At 33.1% G+C, this 20,597-nt stretch overlaps 1 protein-coding gene across 1 annotated transcript in view; it reads left to right on the top strand.

The window, feature by feature from the left end:
• The first annotated feature begins 4,643 nt into the window (after positions 1-4,643).
• Positions 4,644-20,597, top strand: part of LOC132099086 (solute carrier organic anion transporter family member 1C1-like) — a 65,031-nt gene continuing 49,077 nt past the window's right edge. Inside the window, exons 1-6 of the mRNA XM_059505527.1 lie at positions 4,644-4,800; positions 6,051-6,192; positions 6,487-6,619; positions 6,820-6,944; positions 7,419-7,565; positions 18,970-19,068. Of these exons, the coding sequence (XP_059361510.1) occupies positions 4,750-4,800; positions 6,051-6,192; positions 6,487-6,619; positions 6,820-6,944; positions 7,419-7,565; positions 18,970-19,068 (697 nt within the window). The 5' untranslated portion in view covers positions 4,644-4,749. The remainder of the gene's footprint in view (positions 4,801-6,050; positions 6,193-6,486; positions 6,620-6,819; positions 6,945-7,418; positions 7,566-18,969; positions 19,069-20,597) is intronic.

Raw genomic sequence — 20,597 nt, 5'->3', positions numbered from 1 at the left:
TGTGTACATAGAAAAAGTCTTAGACCTTTGAGTCCAGCTCATGAAAAAGGGGGGCAAAAACAAAAGTGCTGTGTTTATAATTTTGTTCTGTTAATATATATATATATATACATACATACAGTACAGACCAAAAGTTTGGACACACCTTCTCATTCAAAGAGTTTTCTTTATTTTCATGACTATGAAAATTGTAGATTCAGACTGAAGGCATCAAAACTATACAGTACAGACCAAAAGTTTGGACACACCTTCTCATTCAAAGAGTTTTCTTTATTTTCATGACTATGAAAATTGTAGATTCAGACTGAAGGCATCAAAACTATGAATTAACACATATGGAATTATATACATAACAAAAAAGTGTGAAACAACTGAAAATATGTCATATTCTAGGTTCTTCAAAGTAGCCACCTTTTGCTTTGATTACTGCTTTGCACACTCTTGGCAGTCTCTTGATGAGCTTCAAGAGGTACTCACCTGAAATGGTCTTCCAACAGTCTTGAAGGAGTTCCCCCGAGAGATGCTTAGCACTTGTTGGCCCTTTTGCCTTCACTCTGCGCTCCAGCTCACCCCTAAACCATCTCGATTGGGTTCAGGTTCGGTGACTGTGGAGGCCAGGTCATCTGGCGCAGCAACCCATCACTCTCCTTCTTGGTCAAATAGCCCTTGATGCCTTCAGTGTGACTCTACAGTTTTCATAGTCATGAAAATAAAGAAAAATCTTTGAATGAGAAGGTGTGTCCAAACTTTTGGTCTGTACTGTATATATATATATATATATATATATATATATATATATATATATATATATATATATAAATATTTTTTTTTTAACTTGTTGAATCATGATTTGAGTATTGCATTTCGTTCTGTGTATCACAGACAATGTTGTGTGCACTGCCAGACTGACGAGGATGAAATCTCACAATTGCTGACTGCACACAGTAAGTTGAGCTGAGGGCCAGTGTCAGACACACAACATACAATCCTTAGGCCGTGATTTTTATGGACAGAAATTAAATTTCACTTTAACTGAGCGTCAGCAGCGCAGCAAAAATAGACCCAGCGCCGAAACGATCGCGGCACTGCTGCTTCTGCTCTGCTTCTGCTACGCTCTGCCGCGCAGCCTCTGCGTGCAGTGTGAACGCTCTCATCTGTTAACATAGGCACCGAAAAAAATACGCGCTGCTTCTGCTCTGCTGCAGCTTGCGGTGTGAACCCGGCCTATCTGATGTTACAGCCTGTTTGTTCTCAGCTAAGCTATACTATTTTAGTCATTATTATTTTAGACAGTTTGTTAAACAGACCACTTTGGATGTTGTTGTATCAAAGGCACAGATATGCAATCAAAAGCAATTAGCACACATCTTTCAAAAATTCCTTCCTTGAGAAATAGCCTTTTGGCCACTAGAGGGTATTGTCAGCGCAGTATTTTTTTTTTAACACACAGGATTTATTTATTTATTTTTGTAATTTTAATTTAATATGAATACTGAGTCTCATACAAAGAGCTATTTTCTTATTTGCAAACTATTTGCAGCTTAGGTAACTATATGCACAAAACTACAGTGAAAACAAAAACAAAGTGACAAACCCTACATCTGAAAAAAAATATTTTTTTTTAAATATTAATGGACCATACAGTTTGTGCAACATAAAATTATATTCCATATACAGGCTGACATATGCATGAAAATCTTAGTTAATGTTACATGTGACTAACTTCAGTATCTCTCTCTCTCTCTCTCTGTGTGTGTGTGTGTGTGTGTGTGTGTGTGTGTGTGTGTGTGTGTGTGTGTGTTGAATATGCACAATTAATAATTAGCTGCTGGTGTGTGGGATGATTTAGTTTCAAGCCAAACTAACATATTTCTGCCATTTGTACTTTTCAGTATGTTTTAAGTTAATCAGCTTTATTAACTGCCAGTCATCTGTCAGTGCCAAAATCAATGATTTTTCTTGTTATATAATAATCATTTTATTTTGTTTTGCTTCAGACCTACTGGAATTTTGTGCAATATATTTCAATTATTACTTTAGTTTGAACTGTTTTATATTTTTTTTACAATGACAGATATGAATAATGCCATATTTGTACTCTGAATGTGATTTCATGACCAAATCAACTTGTCATTGTAACCTAACATCATGTGTCAAGGCCTTAAAGTGAGGGGTCATTTCTCAGGAACACAGGACCTAGAGTGAAAGTTTTAACTGTTCATTGAAACTACACACACTGTTTCCAATGATTGCACTCACCATGACCGGACTTACCAGTTGACTTGACTAGGCTGCAGCCTTTTAAGTTTGTTTGATTCGTTCAGTTATATACCAGTCAGAAATTATTAGATGCATTTCCACTGTGCACACGAGGGCTTCCATAATCAAACAGCAAAAACTGGTATTTATGATTATTTCACATAGAAGAAGGACACACGTACTGCATCTGCAGTGATTAATTTGTGATCACATAGCTACTTTACACAGCTCCATTAATCCTTTAGCCAAAAAGAGCACATATTTAGAAAGATAATGATAAATTATCATATGTCCACACCTTATTTCTTTACAGAGGATGATTCATTCTATATTATATTAATGTTCCACTAAATTATGTAATCTGAAGTGTTTTGAGTGCTCTCTCCTGTCTCACTGCCACCACACACAGTGGGGCAGAAATGTCATCAAAAATAAATAAATAAATAATAATAATAATAATTATACAAAATAAAATAGCCATTTAATCAGTTTTTGTTTTCCTAACCTATCATATAGAAGTTAGCCTATCACACAAACAAGAGTACTGTTTTTCCAAATATCTGCACAATCCCAAATGTAAAACAAACAACAAGTTACTGTGTAACCTTCAGACACAAAATTCTGTTTTACTCCTGTTTAAATAGAACAGCAGAACCGCTGCATCTCCGAGCAATACAGTGTTCTGTTCCTCAGCCTTACACAGACCAGTAAATGTTTCAATCAGGCTATAAGTACAGTCCTTTGATAAGTTAGCATTTTATATTTAAACTCAATATAATTTATGCAGAATTTTGCTGGAAGTGATTTAATTTGATTGTTAATAGCCAACATGTCTTTTTATTCAGATTTAATTTATTGATTACATTTAAGAATCTGACACAAGTGGACACAGATATGACAATACATTTTTATAATACTAATACATCTGATTTTTTTTTATTCATTGCTGTTTCAGGGTTAGGGTTATAGGGTCTCAACTAAGAGAACACATTATATTTATTTTATTATAATGACTATTTAATATTATATCTAAACTTTTACTAGGCTAGACAAGTTGCATATTAATTGTACTATATGTAAACCTCAAAGCATATTTACATTTTTGTATGTTTTGTGTTACTGCATAATGATGTTCTAGTTGAGGGCATTTGTAGAGTTATAGGTATAGGGCCCCAAACATAACCTCAAGCCCAGGGGCCCCCGGCCCCCTAAGTCCTGCCCTGTCACTCAGCTTTCACTGTAGGAAATCCAAAGCTGTTTGTCAAAAGCATATAAGACAACATTGGTCTGCTCTGTCCTCTGTACCTCTGAGAAACCCCAGCCCCTCTCGCTGTAGAAAAGTGATCTATTGACATGATCACCAGATGGACATGACTGTTTGGTTACTGATTAGAAGAGATGTTATAACATTGAATGATAAGGCCTTCTTGTGAGCAAAGTACCAGAATCCTCCAGCCATTCTGAGGGACACAAACAACAGCACAGGTATATATATATATATAAGCTCTGTATCTCTTACTGTCTGACTGTTTTTCTTTGTTTTTTAAAAAGATCCTGTTTTCGCATGTTGTAGAGATGATTTGATTCTGTATCAATATGCATTATATTCTTTGACTATGCACATGTCTAGGGCTTTTTGTCACATCTGTGAATATTTCTAGTTTTATTTATTAATATTATTTAAATTTCTGTAAAAGCTCATCACATTCACATGGGTTACAGTTGCCAGTCTGACATTGCATTACTTATTATGTGAATTTTATCAAAAATAAAGAGTTATTTTAAAAATAATTGGTAGCATACAAAGAAATTACAAATCATTATTTTATAAATCAACATTGTACAAAAATGTATAAAATGTAAAAAATAAATAACTTGTATATGATAACTTGCCCCGAACTGACATTCATGCAAACAATTCTTGTTAATATTAATATTCTCGATCCCGTTTACACATTTCATTTAAAATAATTATATTGTTGATCTTTGCCTGACTGCATATCAGTGCAATTTTATTGTGTTCAAAAAATGTTTGTAACAACTCGTGACAACTAGCCCTTGTCTCTTTTAGCCTAAATAAACACACATTTTCTTTTGCCAATATCATCAAACAAGTCTTTTTTTCCCTCTCTTTCTTCTTTCTTACTTTCTTTAAAAAAAAAAATGTTTCATTGTCTTCAGCATCAAACCAGCATGAACAAAGTTTGCCCTGCTGTCCATGATTCTTGAAAACTTTGAAATTTTTTTTTCTTTTTTTGTCAAACACCCTTCCTCTTGCAGGAAATGTGGTTCAATTCCTGAATCCACTCTCAGCTCCACCCTCAGGGGTCTTTCCCCTCAGATTATGTTTTCTTACTCCCATGAACAATGGACCCTGGAAAAAATGCTGTTTGCACGACAATTGTGTGATGCTGTTCATAATGATCCTGGTGTTGACATGCTCTGCACTGTTCTGTTATCTGTCATTCATATCCTTTGATTCAGGGCATCATGAGTGTAGAAAAGAAGACGGCACGAGAGCCATGCTGCTCCAAATTAAAGGTAATTTTGACTCTTCTTCTTCTTGCTTTTCAGTTTCTCGTTTACATTGACCCATTATAATCGAAGACATGAAACTATAAATATTCATATTTAACTTTCTGGTTGTCAAACATTAGTGGACCATGTTCATAGTTATTACCATTTACTACCCTTTCCTATTCTGGAAACTCTGTTTGAACTTGAGGGGAACTACCTTCATACATCCACCATAAAGCTTCAGCATCATTCATTTGCAACTTGATTTGATATTGTTGCCTAATATGTGCATTAAATGAGGCTTCAGAGTCTGATATATATGAGGTCAAAAACATATGTACAGTATATGTGTATACATACATACACACACACACACACACACACACACACACACATTGTGTGGACTAATAAGTGGCATGGTTTCTGACCCAAACTATAACTTTTTAATAATTAACTCATGTAACGAACATACAATGGCAATCTGATGGTGGTACAAATACTGAGAAAATGGTTTTACTAATCATCAAAATGTGGGTCACTCATGTGCAACGTGTCACTGCTAAAAACATCTGTCTTGTCTAGTGTTGAATAAGTGCAGATTTCAATTATATTGACACTTATAAGAATACAACTGTTATAAAATGATTTTTTTTTTTGTTGGTCATTTTCAAAAGTAATTTTTAATTTTTAATGGTCAACCTGTGAGTGTTTGCCATCGGTTCCACAAATTTTTTTTACAAAATAAACATTTGAAACTTTTGATTCAGGTGTGGTTGGCTTGTTTTAGGGAGCATTTTTCAGGTGGTCAGCTGAAGATCAGCCTGGAAAGACCAACCTAAACCAACTCAATCCCTTTTAAACTATCTAAGAACAATAAACTAGTTTAGATTTGGCAAATTAGTACATTAGTATGCATTTGAGTCTCATTAGTCTGTTTTCGTATGATCTGCACATGATTCAAATATGAGATTGGGTTGAAATACCATACGATGTAATTAATATGGTATGTCTCAAAACAGCATATATAAAATTATGGACTTCCCTAAAAACAACCTAGCAACATGTTAGGGACCAACCACAATATCTTAGCATCATGATAGTGACTTTGCATTTCTTCTGAAAAGTAAAAATTATAGTTTGTTAGTGTATAAAATCATAGTGGGTTTTAGTTACATGAATTGTTAACCTTGTGTTTGTTTGTGTGTGTGTGTGTGTGTGTGTGTGTGTGTGTGTGTGTGTGTGTGTTTGTGTCTGTGTGTATGTGTCTTCTTCAGATGTTTTTGGCTGCCATGTGTTTTGTGTTCTTTGCCAAAGCATTTCAGGGCAGCTACATGAAGAGCTCTGTCACACAGATTGAGAGACGTTTTGACATTCCTAGCTCGCTGATTGGATTCATTGATGGAAGTTTTGAAATTGGTAAGCATAAAAATTACACATTTTGGGCCTAAATGTAGCAGAACACAAAAAACAAAGCATATACCCATACACTCTAAAGGTAATTTGTAACTAGTCTTTTACGTTTGGGTGAATTGGTGGCAAATTTGTTTTATCTCATTTGTACATTTCTTATGTGGGGGTGGAACTTCATTCATTTTTGTTTCTTCTAAAAATCTTGCTTTTCCATCTGAATCACATTTTACAAATTCATATGATATCATCTCCTTGTCAAAATCTTGATTTTAATAGAAAACCAAATTTTGTTCTTTTCAGGTAATTTGCTTGTAATAGCTTTTGTAAGTTACTTCGGCGCTAAGCTTCATAGACCACGACTCATAGGAGCTGGATGTTTAATCATGGCCATGGGATCGTTCATAACTGCAGCACCACATTTTTTTCAAGGACTGTAAGTTTATGCAGATAAAAAAAAAATAAATAAATACAAAAATACATTTGCCTATTCAAGTATTTTTATTTAATTTTTTTAACACTAGTCAACTGCTCTATAAACCACTTTAGTCATCATGTTTGTGTCTACAAATATATGTTTCTAAATTCAAATTATAAGACAAATAATATGTGTCAAATGTGTATTTGTTTTCCAAGGTACAAATATGAGACAACAATTTCACATTCATCTTCTGCTAATGGTACAGTGAGTATTCTACCATGCTTAACCAATGGGAGTCTTGCAAATGATAATGAAATTCCAACAGTGGAAATTCAAGCAGGTAAGTTGTTCAGCCCTGACCCTGAAACAGACCTCAGATAAGATATTAACCTAAATGACACTGCAACCCTTTTATTTATTTATTTATTTTGTAATTATTATTATTATTATTTATTTGGCACAATAAACTGATGGCAATCACAGGATTCTAGATAACATCAATAGCCTATCTATTAAGTTTCTTAAAAAAAATAATTAAAAATAATATATATTACTACTAATAAGTTGAGTTGTGGAGTAATTTGTCATATTTGGCTTGTAATATGATTGTGCTACCCAGAAGACTGCAAGACTGATCTGTCACTCTAGTTTGCTTATCCAGTTTCTCATTTCGGAAATTTGAACTTTGGGAAGCTTAATATATTGGGTTTGATTGTTTCACTTGGAATCTACAAAAATAGACTCTGATCTTTCATTAAGATGCTGATATTGGAGTGTGTGTAGTTGTTTACTTGTGGTACTTTTGTTTTTGAAGAGTGTGAGAGAGCAGCCAGCTCCTCCTTATGGATCTATGTCTTTCTCGGGAACATGCTTCGTGGGGTAGGAGAGACACCTGTCATGCCTCTGGGGTTGTCTTATCTGGATGATTTTTCGAGGGAGGAAAACACTGCTCTTTACATGGGTATGATTGATTACCAGTTTCAATCATTATATTATCAATTTTAGCATACATTCAAGCCTTGTTAACATCATGATAGTTACATTGCAACAACATTAGATGTCAAAATGAACCAGTTTCACTTTAGTTCTGTATGTTACTTATTGATCATTAATATATGTATTTGCAGAGATTATATTTTTAAAAATTAAAGAGCTATTTATATTTACTAAAAATAAATGACACTTTCATAACTGCTTCTAAACATACTGAAGTACACTTTTAAAAATACTTTAAATCTAATTTAAAGTACATTTTAAAACATTGTTTTAATAAACTTTTGTCATGCTTTGAAGCACACTCTCTTTAGAAAAGCACTTTATTATAATTATAACAGTAGTGTGTTATTCAATATTACATTTACAGTTTATACATTTTGAATGTTGTACAAAAGTATAGTTAAATATATTTAAATAAACTTCATTTCATGTATATTTTTATATAATTTTTTTAAATATACTTTATACACACTTCAATCTAAAATAATCAAATAATAAATTGAGAATTAGTTTTTGTAGTATAGAAAATAAAGCCCCCCTTTTTTAGGATAATTAAATATTTGAAACAATATGACTAGACAAACAATAAACCACTGTCAATTTGTCACTATAAAAATGTATAGTGATACCATGTACAATAATTTTTATATTGTGCAATTTTATTTATATACAATATTTCAGTAACAATTTTTTTTTTTTGACATATGGTTTTGTGCTATATGAAACCTTCCCCACGCTGTTTGAACTTTGTCCCAGTTATTTGGTTATGTGTGTGTGTGTGTGTGTGTGTGTGTGTGTGTGTCCCACTCCCATTACATTCATGAGCAGTATATAAATGGGATCGGTTATTTCACATTTATATATAAAACATTCTATAATTATATAATCTAAAAAAATTAAAGGTTGAAAAACATTTCAGATATTTTACATTTATATATAAAACATTCTATAATTTATATAATCTAAAACAATGAAAGGTTGAGAAACATTTTAGTTATTTTACATTTATATATTAAACATTCTATAATTTATATAATCTAAAACAATTAAAGGTTGAAAAACATTTCAGTTATTTCACATTCATATATAAAACATTCTATAATTTATATAATATTTATATAATATACATAATCTAAAACAATTTAACTAAGGTTGAAAATTATTCTGTTCTTTTAAAAAGGTTATAAAAAAGCTTACTAAACCGATTGTTTTAGCTGAATAAAATTGGCTTACCTTCAGCTTTGTGAGAAACGGGCTCCCAGCTCCATCTGACGGACTCTCTCTGAAAGCTGAGTGATCACAATGACACACGGTCAATGTTTTTTGTTAGGGTTAAAATGATTTTCAAATTATAATCCCTAAATTTTTAAAAAGTTGTAATAATGTTTTCAAATTATTAAAAAGTGGTAAAAACAAAAATACTCTTTTCCTGAATAACCTTAGGCCTACCTCTGTCTCAGAACACACAGTTGAGCCGCGCTCGTGCCCGCATGCACGCGCATTCTCAGTGTCCATGGAAGATGTTGTTAATTAAAACCATCATATCTCACGCAGGAGTAGCATGTTTTTGACAGTTTTCTGACGGGTGCATCTATGAATTACGGTTGTTCCGCGGCTAGCATCTCTTGTACTCCTCTCTCTCTCTCCCTCTCATGCATTCATTCGTCTCCGAGTCTTATTTTCTTCTTTTAATGAATATAAACACATTATACATTCACAAACAATATAAAACAAAACATTTACAATAGTTTTAGTCATCACTAAAAATATCAATTTTACAAGGATCAGGGAAAAAATATATAATTGAACAGAATGAAGAATATGTTCTATTGAGGAACCCGGCCGTGTCATTGACACAATTCAGTTAAATTCATTTCACATTAATCCTTGCAAAACATTTTCTATATTATATTTAAAACCTTTTCTATCCATACGCACATCATATTTAATGATTATTGTATCACTCCCTAAACCTACCAACATTGTAAACATTCTAAAGATCATGTAGTATAACTGATCTTTTTCAAAAGCTGTTTAATTATTTATTTTAACCGTACACCTACCACCACACAATAAAATGCTGCATGCACGTACATTTTTAATTAAATTTAGTTTTTAAGCGATCTGAATTATGACTTCCCTATAAATTTAATCATAGACCACACGTACCTTGTTATATCACTATAATATCCATGCCACTATACAAATTTGTATTCTGATAAACCATAAACAAGCGGACATACGCATGGACATATCAAGTTAAAAAGAGACTTATCTCTATTTTAAACAATATGAAAAAATAAATAAAATATAAAATTATATATGACAACGTGTTACTAAAGCGGAACATACATTTTAAATCAGTATTCATCAAACTTATAAAACACATCGCGGTTACAGACGTTACTAAACCAAAGCAAATCATTTATCATACATTTTTAATCATGTATTCAACCAATACTTATGTTTATTGAGCTTATAAAACACGTTTTAAACATATTTTAAACAAAAACTGGTCATAAACGCTGACTTCTCAATATTACAGACATGTACAATCACAATCACGCCAGTCACATATTTATGGATATTCAGACTTTAGTCATTAATACGTTTTAGGATAATGAAAAACACCAACGTCGGGGGATGGCGAAATATCTCCAGTCCCCCAAAACCCACTCAGACTCAAGGAGTTAAAGAATATGGAAATAAATAATTATATAATGACATCAGGCTACTAAAGCAATTCATTCATTCATTCAAAAAAAGTATTCAACATTTAAGTTAATCAAACTTAGAAAACACACCATTCTCTTCTTTAAAAAAAAAAAAGATAACTTATTTTAAATGTGATTATATGTAGCATAGTATATAAAATAATCATTTCTGATGATACATATAAAAAATTATCCCTTACATTTTTTAGACCGGTAAGAGACGTCCAAACATGAATGAAATATCCCCAAAATAAAATAATACGACTTAAAAATAAAATAAAATGTTTAAATCATAAACAGAATCTCACAGGTCCTAGTAGGGGTATTCTCCATCTTCTATTCTTCTACATCTGATGTCCGCTGTTTCTTAATTCAACAAAATGATGATATATATTACCTAAAATATTTATATTTTTATATAATATTATATAATAAATAATTATTTATATCATATTATATCATATCATATATATGATTATATTATATTAGATGCGTTATGCATTAATCACTTTAGATTCTTTAAAGTTCTTATTTTTAGCATGATCTTCAAAGTTTTAATAACATCTCTCCCTCTCTCTATCTCTCTATCTCGCACTCTCTCTCTCTCTCTCACACACACACACACACACACACACACACACACACACACACACACACACACACACACACACACACACACACACACACACACACAATGTCTTTCTGTATGTTTTAAAAATAAAAATAAAAATATTGATTTTGCTTTAAATGTACGCTGAGGAGCTCGTTTGTTTGTCACAGCATAGACTGTGAAGTTTAGATGAAGTTGATTTATCTTTTAGAAGATTTCTTTCAGAGAAAGACCCTCGATCGTAGTCAACCATTAAAGATGGTTCAGGACAGATGGGTTTGCGGACCCACGCATCCTAGAGATGTAATTTGAGAACTGTGCTTTGCTACGGTCGTAAACCTTACACATATCTAAGGTACTGTCAGACACAGAGCAGGAAAGACATTTTTTTGCAGGGCCTCTGTTTAGCTGTTCCAAAATACCTCCATTTAAAAGCAAAAATAAAATTTTAAAATGACCGCCTGTACATCTGACGGCTGTAGTTCTATTTTATATATTTTATATTAAAAGTATCCTTACTATCCATATTATATTCTTTATTTAAAACAATATATTTAACTGACAGTATCCCCCCAACGTGTGTTTTCCATCAGTTGTTTGGCCTTCAGCCTTTTTACGTAGTGCTTTTCATTTACTGTAAGATCGCTTTACACCAGTGTAATGAAAGTTAACTTTTACTGTATCCGCATCCTTCTATCCTACTGTGTACTGTAAAATAACAAATATACATTTTGCTTAAAGTCACTAAAATAATTACACCTACAATTTTAAACGTGTTTAAACACATCGTGTGTCACTTTTCTCATTCGACAGAAATACTATTTTGCTAATTATTTACCCGGCCTGTAACACTCGGTGTAAATGTGACCAAATCACTAAGAAAGAGAGTATAGCAAGAAAACTAATGTTTACAATGCATATAGAATTCAGAATACAATTCTTAAAGTATTTTTTTTTTAAAAAGTTGATTTGTAAATGATAATTTTATTACTGAAATGTTCTTACCTAGAACAGAAAACATACACTTTGACTATTTTGTAGGCATCGTGTAATGTTAAATGGTTTACAAAAAAAAATTAAAGCGGCTTTGATTTTCAAAATGAAAGAAATGTACGAGCTGAGGATGTTTCAACTATTATCATCATTTCCTTTTGACCCTGATAAACCGGTAATTAATTTTCTACACAAGTGACACAATATACAGTTCTCATACTATTTGTGTAAATAGCCGTGCTAAAACATTTTATGACTATTTTTGCACGCCAACAGATTATGTCAAGGGTGTTCCACATCTAAGAATCACAATGTTTTGTAAATGACATTTTTCTTACACCTCAAGATTTAGCCACATCAAGATTTTGGACGGCCGTTCACAAATTGTTTGTCGGACCGTACGTTTTTAGGTGATCTTTGTGCGGTGTCATCGTAATAGGAATAAATGAAAATTAAGAAATTAAGTTACAGTTTTTCTCTTCGAGATATTTCTTTTAGCGCAACTTTGTGTCTGTCCAAAAATGTGATCGCATGAAGCATCGGCGCAAAAATGATTTTATTTTCTGTTTATTTTCATTTCAACATGTTAATGAACACTGTTACAGATTTTGTTTTCGTAACGTGCAATACAATAGTTTGTTAAAAGATAACGCTATGGGCTGTTTGAGTAACACCGTCGTCTCTGATGCTCGAAGTTTTCACCGCTTACATCCACCCCGCTAGCCTAAACCTGTAACTCTATCATAATTATTTAAAATAACTATAAACTTCATGCGTGACACATATGTAACTGACTAAAACTAATATGTATGCTAAACAAACATTTGCGGTTGTGAAAAAATGAAGTGAATTAATAGATGTCAGAAACTGCTCGCCTAGTGTTTTCTTAAAGAAGAACAGGTTATTTAGACGTGACAAAGCGCAGTTCCAGTTGTAGTGCGGTTTCCGGATCAGACCTTAAGCACGATGAATGACTAAAACAGTCAAAATCATCGCGCCTCTCACTTAAATGAACAACTTATCAACACCGGTTTATTTATTGAAATACTGTACAAAGACAACCAAACAATAATGTATACAGTAGTAGAAAAAAAAAGCTATTTACAGAGTTGCATTAAAACTTTCACAATAGTTTAAAAGAGATGATTTCACTATTAGGTATTTGTTATTCTGATACACATTTCCTGTATAAAAGAGTATGTCTATAACATTTAGCGCAATCTTATGGATCTTAAACGTAATCACGTTACAACAAGGTGACATAGTCCCTCTAGCAAATCCGTCAAAAGTGGACAAAGCAGAAAAATCTCAGCACACGGTAGATGCTAATGCTTATGACCGAAGGGGAGTACACATAGGCCTACTCTTTAATGTCAAGCGGAAATGTTGAAACAAACGAGTACGACGTGTAAAATGTGAACGTGGTCATCAGCTATATGAACAAGAGCTCTAGATGTAGGGGTGATATTTTATACCGTAAAAATTCCTATGAACAGGCTCTGTATGTTTGACCACAGTCAGAGAAAACTCTTCATCAGAAAACTGCAAAACAACGTGTAAACAGATCGATCGACTAGCTCTGGTAAAAAATAAATAAAATAAATAAAATTATACATGTTTACAAGTCACACATTGACAGTTTTTGTCTCATGTGCTCATTACAGCTAAAATCACTGAATTATGAAATGCAAAAGTGTGTATGGCATTTTTCCATAACCATTACAAAAGTGAGAACATCGTAGTTCTCAAATGTGATTGTATTTCAACAGTAGCCCATCTAACAAATCTGGCAGAAGTGGAGAAACAAATGTTTAGCACATAAACACGTACACGAGAAATGTTGCTTTATTTGAATCAAAGAAGATGGCCGTAGGAACTGATAACATTCTTTAATGTTGTTGTGTTGTGTCAAAATGAGTTTACAGGAGTCTTAAAACAAAATGTGAATTGTGTCATCTGCTATCTGAACACGATGACTAAATCTAACGGAGTTATAAAAATATCATTTACAAATCAACATTTAAAAAAAAAAATACTTTAACAATTGTATTCTGAATTCTATATGCATTGTAAACGTTAGTTTTCTTGCTATACTCTCTTTCTTAGTGATTCGGTCACTTGAATACACGAAAGGTTATGGATAAAATGTATCTCACAAGAGCGTGGAAACTTTAACACGCTCAAACTTAAACGAGTGTGCAGCTTTCGGTGGAACCGTTTGATTTGTTTAGGCTGTAATAGTTTTAAGTGTAAAACAGCTAGACTTCATTTTTGCGTCGATGCTTCATGCGATCACACTTTTTGGACAGACACAAAGTTGCACTAAAATAAATATCTCGAAGAGAAAAACTGTAACTTAATTTCTTAATTTTCATTTATTCCTATTACGATGACATCGCGCAAAGATCACCTAAAAACGTACGGTCCGACAAACAAATTGTGAACGGCCGTCCAAAATCTTGATGTGGCTAAATCCTGAGGTGTAAGAAAAATGTCATTTACAAAACATTGTGATTCTTAGATGTGAAACAACCTGTGTCACTTGTGTAGAAAATTAATTACCGGTTTATCAGGGTCAAAAGGAAATGATGATAATAGTTGAAACATCCTCAGCTCGTACATTTCTTTCATTTTGAAAATCACAGCCGCTTTAATTTTTTTTTGTAAACCATTTAACATTACACGATGCCTACAAAATAGTTAAAGTGTATGTTTTCGGTTCTAGGTAAGAACATTTCAGTAATAAAAATCTAATTTACAAATCAACATTTAAAAAAAAATACTTTAACAATTGTATTCTGAATTCTATATGCATTGTAAACATTAGTTTTCTTGCTATACTCTCTTTCTTAGTGATTTGGTCACATTTACATCATGTTACAGGCCGGGTAAATAATTAGCAAAATAGTATTTCTGTCGAATGAGAAAAGTGACACACGATGTGTTTAAACACGTTTAAAATTGTAGGTGTAATTATTTTAGTGACTTTAAGCAAAATGTATATTTGTTATTTTACAGTACACAGTAGGATAGAAGGATGCGGATACAGTAAAAGTTAACTTTCATTACACTGGTGTAAAGCAATCTTACAGTAAATGAAAAGCACTACGTAAAAAGGCTGAAGGCCAAACAACTGATGGAAAACACACGTTGGGGGGATACTGTCAGTTAAATATATTGTTTTAAATAAAGAATATAATATGGATAGTAAGGATACTTTTAATATAAAATATATAAAATAGAACTACAGCCGTCAGATGTACAGGTGGTCATTTTAATATTTTATTTTTGCTTTTAAATGGAGGTATTTTGGAACAGCTAAACAGAGGCCCTGCAAAAAAATGTCTTTCCTGCTCTGTGTCTGACAGTACCTTAGATATGTGTAAGGTTTACGACCGTAGCAAAGCACAGTTCTCAAATTACATCTCTAGGATGCGTGGGTCCGCAAACCCATCTGTCCTGAACCATCTTTAATGGTTGAATACGATCGAGGGTCTTTCTCTGAAAGAATTCTTCTAAAAGATAAATCAACTTCATCTAAACTTCACAGTCTATGCTTTGACAAACAAACAAGCTCCTCAGCGTACATTTAAAGCAAAATCAATATTTTTAGTTTTATTTTTAAAACATACAGAAAGACATTGTGTGTGTGTGTGAGAGAGAGAGAGAGAGAGAGAGAGAGAGAGAGGGGGAGAGATGGTATCAAAACTTTGAAGATCATGCTAAAAATAAGAACTTTAAAGAATCTAAAGTGATTAATGCGTAACGCATCTAATATAATATAATCATATTTATGATATGATATAATATGATATAATTATTTATTATATAATATTATATAAAAATATAAATATTTTAGGTAATATATATCATCATTTTGTTGAATTAAGAAACAGCGGACATCAGATGTAGTGGGGGTACTGATTATTCAAACATTACATTAATGCTAGCTTTGAAATAATGTACACCATTGACTTAAATCATGCGGTCTGGAACTCCACCCTCGCTGTGAGGGGTCTGTGAAGCACCCCCTCAGGTCTCACGTACAGGAGAATACCCCTACTAGGACCTGTGAGATTCTGTTTATGATTTAAACATTTTATTTTATTTTTAAGTCGTATTATTTTATTTTGGGGATATTTCATTCATGTTTGGACATCTCTTACCGGACTAAAAAATGTAAGGGATAATTTTTTATATGTATCATCAGAAATGTTTATTTTATATACTATGCTACATATAATCACATTTAAAATAAGTTATCTTTTTTTTTAAAAGAAGAGAATGGTGTGTTTTATAAGTTTGATTAACTTAAATGTTGAACACTTTTTTTGAATGAATGAATGAATTGCTTTAGTAGCCTGATGTCATTATATAATTATTTATTTCCATATTCTTTAACTCCTGAAGTCTGAGTGGGTTTTGGGGGACTGGAGATATTTCGCCATCCCCCGACGTTGGTGTTTTTCATTATCCTAAAACGTATTAATGGCTAAAGTCTGAATATCCATAAATATGTGACTGGCGTGATTGTGATTGTACATGTCTGTAATATTGAGAAGTCAGCATTTATGACCAGTTTTTGTTTAAAATATGTTTAAAACGTGTTTTATAAGCTCAATAAACATAAGTATTGGTTGAATACATGATTAAAAATGTATGATAAATGATTTGCTTTGGTTTAGTAACGTCTGTAACCGCGATGTGTTTTATAAGTTTGATGAATACTTGTTTAAAATGTATGTTCCGCTTTAGTAACACGTTGTCATATATAATTTTATATTTTATTTATTTTTTCATATTGTTTAAAATAGAGATAAGTCTCTTTTTAACTTTTTATGATTAAATTTATAGGGTAGTCATAATTCAGATCGCTTAAAAACTAAATTTAATTAAAAATGTACGTGCATGCAGCATTTTATTGTGTGGTGGTAGGTGTACGGTTAAAATAAATAATTAAACAGCTTTTGAAAAAGATCAGTTATACTACATGATCTTTAGAATGTTTACAATGTTGGTAGGTTTAGGGAGTGATACAATAATCATTAAATATGATGTGCGTATGGATAGAAAAGGTTTTAAATATAATATAGAAAATGTTTTGCAAAGATTAATGTGAAATGAATTTAACTGAATTGTGTCAATGACACGTCCGGGTTCCTCAATAGACCATATTCTTCATTCTGTTCAATTATATATTTTTTCCCCGACCCTGGTAAAATTGATATTTTTAGTGATGACTAAAACTATTGTAAATGTTTTGTTTTATATTGTTTGTGAATGTATAATGTGTTTATATTCATTAAAAGAAGAAAATAAGACTCGGAGACGAATGAATGCATGAGAGGGAGAGAGAGAAAGGAGTACAAGAGATGCTAGCCGAGGACCAACCGTAATTCATAGATGCACCCATCAGAAAACTGTCAAAAACATGCTACTCCTGCGTGAGATATGATGGTTTTAATTAACAACATCTTCCATGGACACAGAGAATGCGCGTGCATGCGGGCACGAGTGCGGCTCAACTGTGTGTTCTGAGACAGAGGTAAGGTTATTCAGGAAAAGAGTATTTTTGTTTTTACCACTTTTTAATAATTTGAAAACATTATTACAACTTTTTAAAATTTAGGGATTATAATTTGAAAATCATTTTAACCCTAACAAAAAACATTGTCCGTGTGTCATTGTGATCACTCAGCTTTCAGAGAGAGTCCGTCAGATGGAGCTGGGAGCCCGTTTCTCACAAAGCTGAAGGTAAGCCAATTTTATTCAGCTAAACCAATCGGTTTAGTAAGCTTTTTTATAACCATTTTAAAAGAACAGAATGTTTTTCAACCTTAGTTAAATTGTTTTAGATTATGTATATTATATAAATTATAGAATGTTTTATATATGAATGTGAAATAACTGAAATGTTTTTCAACCTTTAATTGTTTTAGATTATATAAATTATAGAATATTTTATATATATAAATGTGAAATAACTGAAATGTTTTTCAACCTTTAATTGTTTTAGATTATATAAATTATAGAATGTTTTATATATAAATGTGAAATAACTGAAATGTTTTTCAACCTTTAATTGTTTTAGATTATATAATTATAGAATTTTTTATATATAAATGTGAAATAACCGATCCCATTTATATATTTATATACTGCTCATGAATGTAATGGGAGTGGGACACACACACACACACACACACACACACATAACCGTATAACTGGGACAAAGTTCGAAAAAGCTAACTGGGACAAAGTTCAAACAGCTTGGGGAGGGTTTCATATAGCACAAAACCATACGTCAAAAAATATAATTTAGAACTAACTAGGTCAATAGGGTAAAACCTTCTGTCAAAACCACATGATCGATGCGTGGGGAGTGTTCGTATATGCGAAACCACACGTCCAAAACTATGATTTAGAACTAACTAGGTCAATAGGGTAAAAGCTTCTGTCAAAACCACATGATCGATGCGTGGGGAGGGTTCATATACCGCGAAACCACCTGTCCAAAACTATGATTTAGAACTAACTAGGTCAATAGGTAAAAGCTTCTGTCAAAACCACATGATCGATGCGTGGGAAGGGTCAATAGGTACACCCATGAACTCATTCCGGAAGTTCAACCCATCCATCATAAGTTCACCGGAAGTTCAACCCGTCAAAAGGTCAAAGGTCAAAGTCGTAAATCATCTTGACACAATGTGCATTATAATTACTACTGCAATAATTTTGGATATAAGTATTTATTTATTTATTTTCTTTTTTTGGGAGGGGGTCTATGGTTATGTTTTTTCAGCATGTTAATAAGAATTAAGAATGACGATGTGTATAGGATGTGGTAGGGCTTAATTGTCATGAACATAATGAAATACAAATAAGATTTTAAAAAAAATGTGAAAATTATTATGCCTAACTTCATTTCTGACTTTTGATTTTGGTGTGAAATATGATTTGGGCATGTTCTTGACCTCACCCTCCTACTTTTCCTCTGATTAAGATGATGTCAGTGTGAATCAGCATTTTTGCATTGATTTCCCCCCCCTCAGCTCTCATACAGACTTTGGGAATACTAGGGCCCATGTTTGGATTCATGTTAGGATCTTTCTGTGCCAAGCTCTATGTGGACATAGGAGCAGTGGACTTAGGTAATGACCTCTTCAACCAATGAATATTGCAAATCTATTTTTGTTGAACTTATAATGGCCGTTGCCCTACACTGATCTAACATATGATTATTCCTAGGCCAAAAAGGTGATCTAAGATTTCCTCATGGTTATAAAATATATGAAAAAAAAAAAAATGAAAAAAAACAACAACCTTGAAATGATGATATTTTGCACATTCCCAGAATCCTTTCTTAAAGGTGTTTGATACATACAAAGTAGCCTTTGTACCTTCAGTTTTACTTAGTTACTTGTTGCATGCGAATTATGTGAAAAGTGGATGTTTGTCTTTAAAGCCCCTTTCACACTGCCATTTCAGCAAATACACGGGTGAAGTGTTCCGGCAATTGTTCCCTGGTCGCTAGATTTTGCACTTTCACACTGCCAGTGATTACCCGGGATATGTGCGTGCTTTCATACACAACCCGTAAAGATCCCGTAACGACAGTGTTGGGAAAGTTCACTTTCTACATGAACTAGTTCAAAGTTCAGTTCACACATTTTAAAATGAACTAGTTCAGCTCATAGTTCAAACTACAAAATTTTGAACTAAGTTCACAGTTACAAAAATGAACTAGTTCAAAGTTCATTTTTTCCATATGTTGCTGCGAGCTATTATTTTTCAAAATTATTGCAACAGCCCATATAGAATCACAGACAGCAATTATTTTATCAGTTTTAACAATGAAGCTATGCGTCAGATTTCATCTTCATATCCAATTTTGAATCCTTATCCAACCAGGGTTTACATTAGCATTGAAGAAACAGCATTTCCCCATTGTTGCTTTAATGCTTTGTCTCCCATTCTCACCGACCTTGTCATAAACATCATAAAATTCTTTTAAATGATCATACGCCTTCTTGCTACATGCTGCTGTCACCTCCATGTTTTTTTTTTTTTTTTTGATGACGCGTCACGCATGCGGCAGACGGCGGTGCGACACTGGTGGTTGGTGTTGCCAGATTGGGTGTTTTTCCGCTACATATTAAGACCCGTTTACGGTGTGTTTTAGCCGGGTTTTCGCCTGGAAGGCTCTATAGAAATCTGGCACCCTATTGAACGAAGTTAACCTGAGAGAGCATGCCGTTTACAGACACCAGAATGAACGAGTTGACAGTAACGTTCATCAGGCAGTAATACAGCACGTTCAGTTCACGTTCGCCCAAAATATGAACGAGTTCATGAACTACATAGGCACAACACTGCGTAACGACACGTGACATCAGGGCGTGACGTGTAATGTACTAGTCGAGCACGTTATACTTTCATTGAAGCAAGCGAACGATCTCGGCGTCAGCGCGGAAAGTGAGGAACTAACTGATCTCTGCTTCATTACAGTTTGCACATATTTTTTCGTTGCGAACGTTGATCTTCCTTCAAAACAGCCGGTAAAAGAGTCTCGACATGGCATTAGATCTGGGTTTTGTTCACACAGCGCTTGTCCCGGGTTGAACCCGGCAATGTTACTAGGTCCCCGACCCGGGTTCAATGCCGGAATCAATCCCGGGAC

This window comes from Carassius carassius, chromosome 22 (assembly GCF_963082965.1).
Source record: "Carassius carassius chromosome 22, fCarCar2.1, whole genome shotgun sequence".
NCBI classification, from domain to species: domain Eukaryota; kingdom Metazoa; phylum Chordata; class Actinopteri; order Cypriniformes; family Cyprinidae; genus Carassius; species Carassius carassius.
The sequence above is the reverse complement of the archived record's forward strand: the minus strand, read 5'-3'. Positions and strand labels throughout refer to the sequence as shown.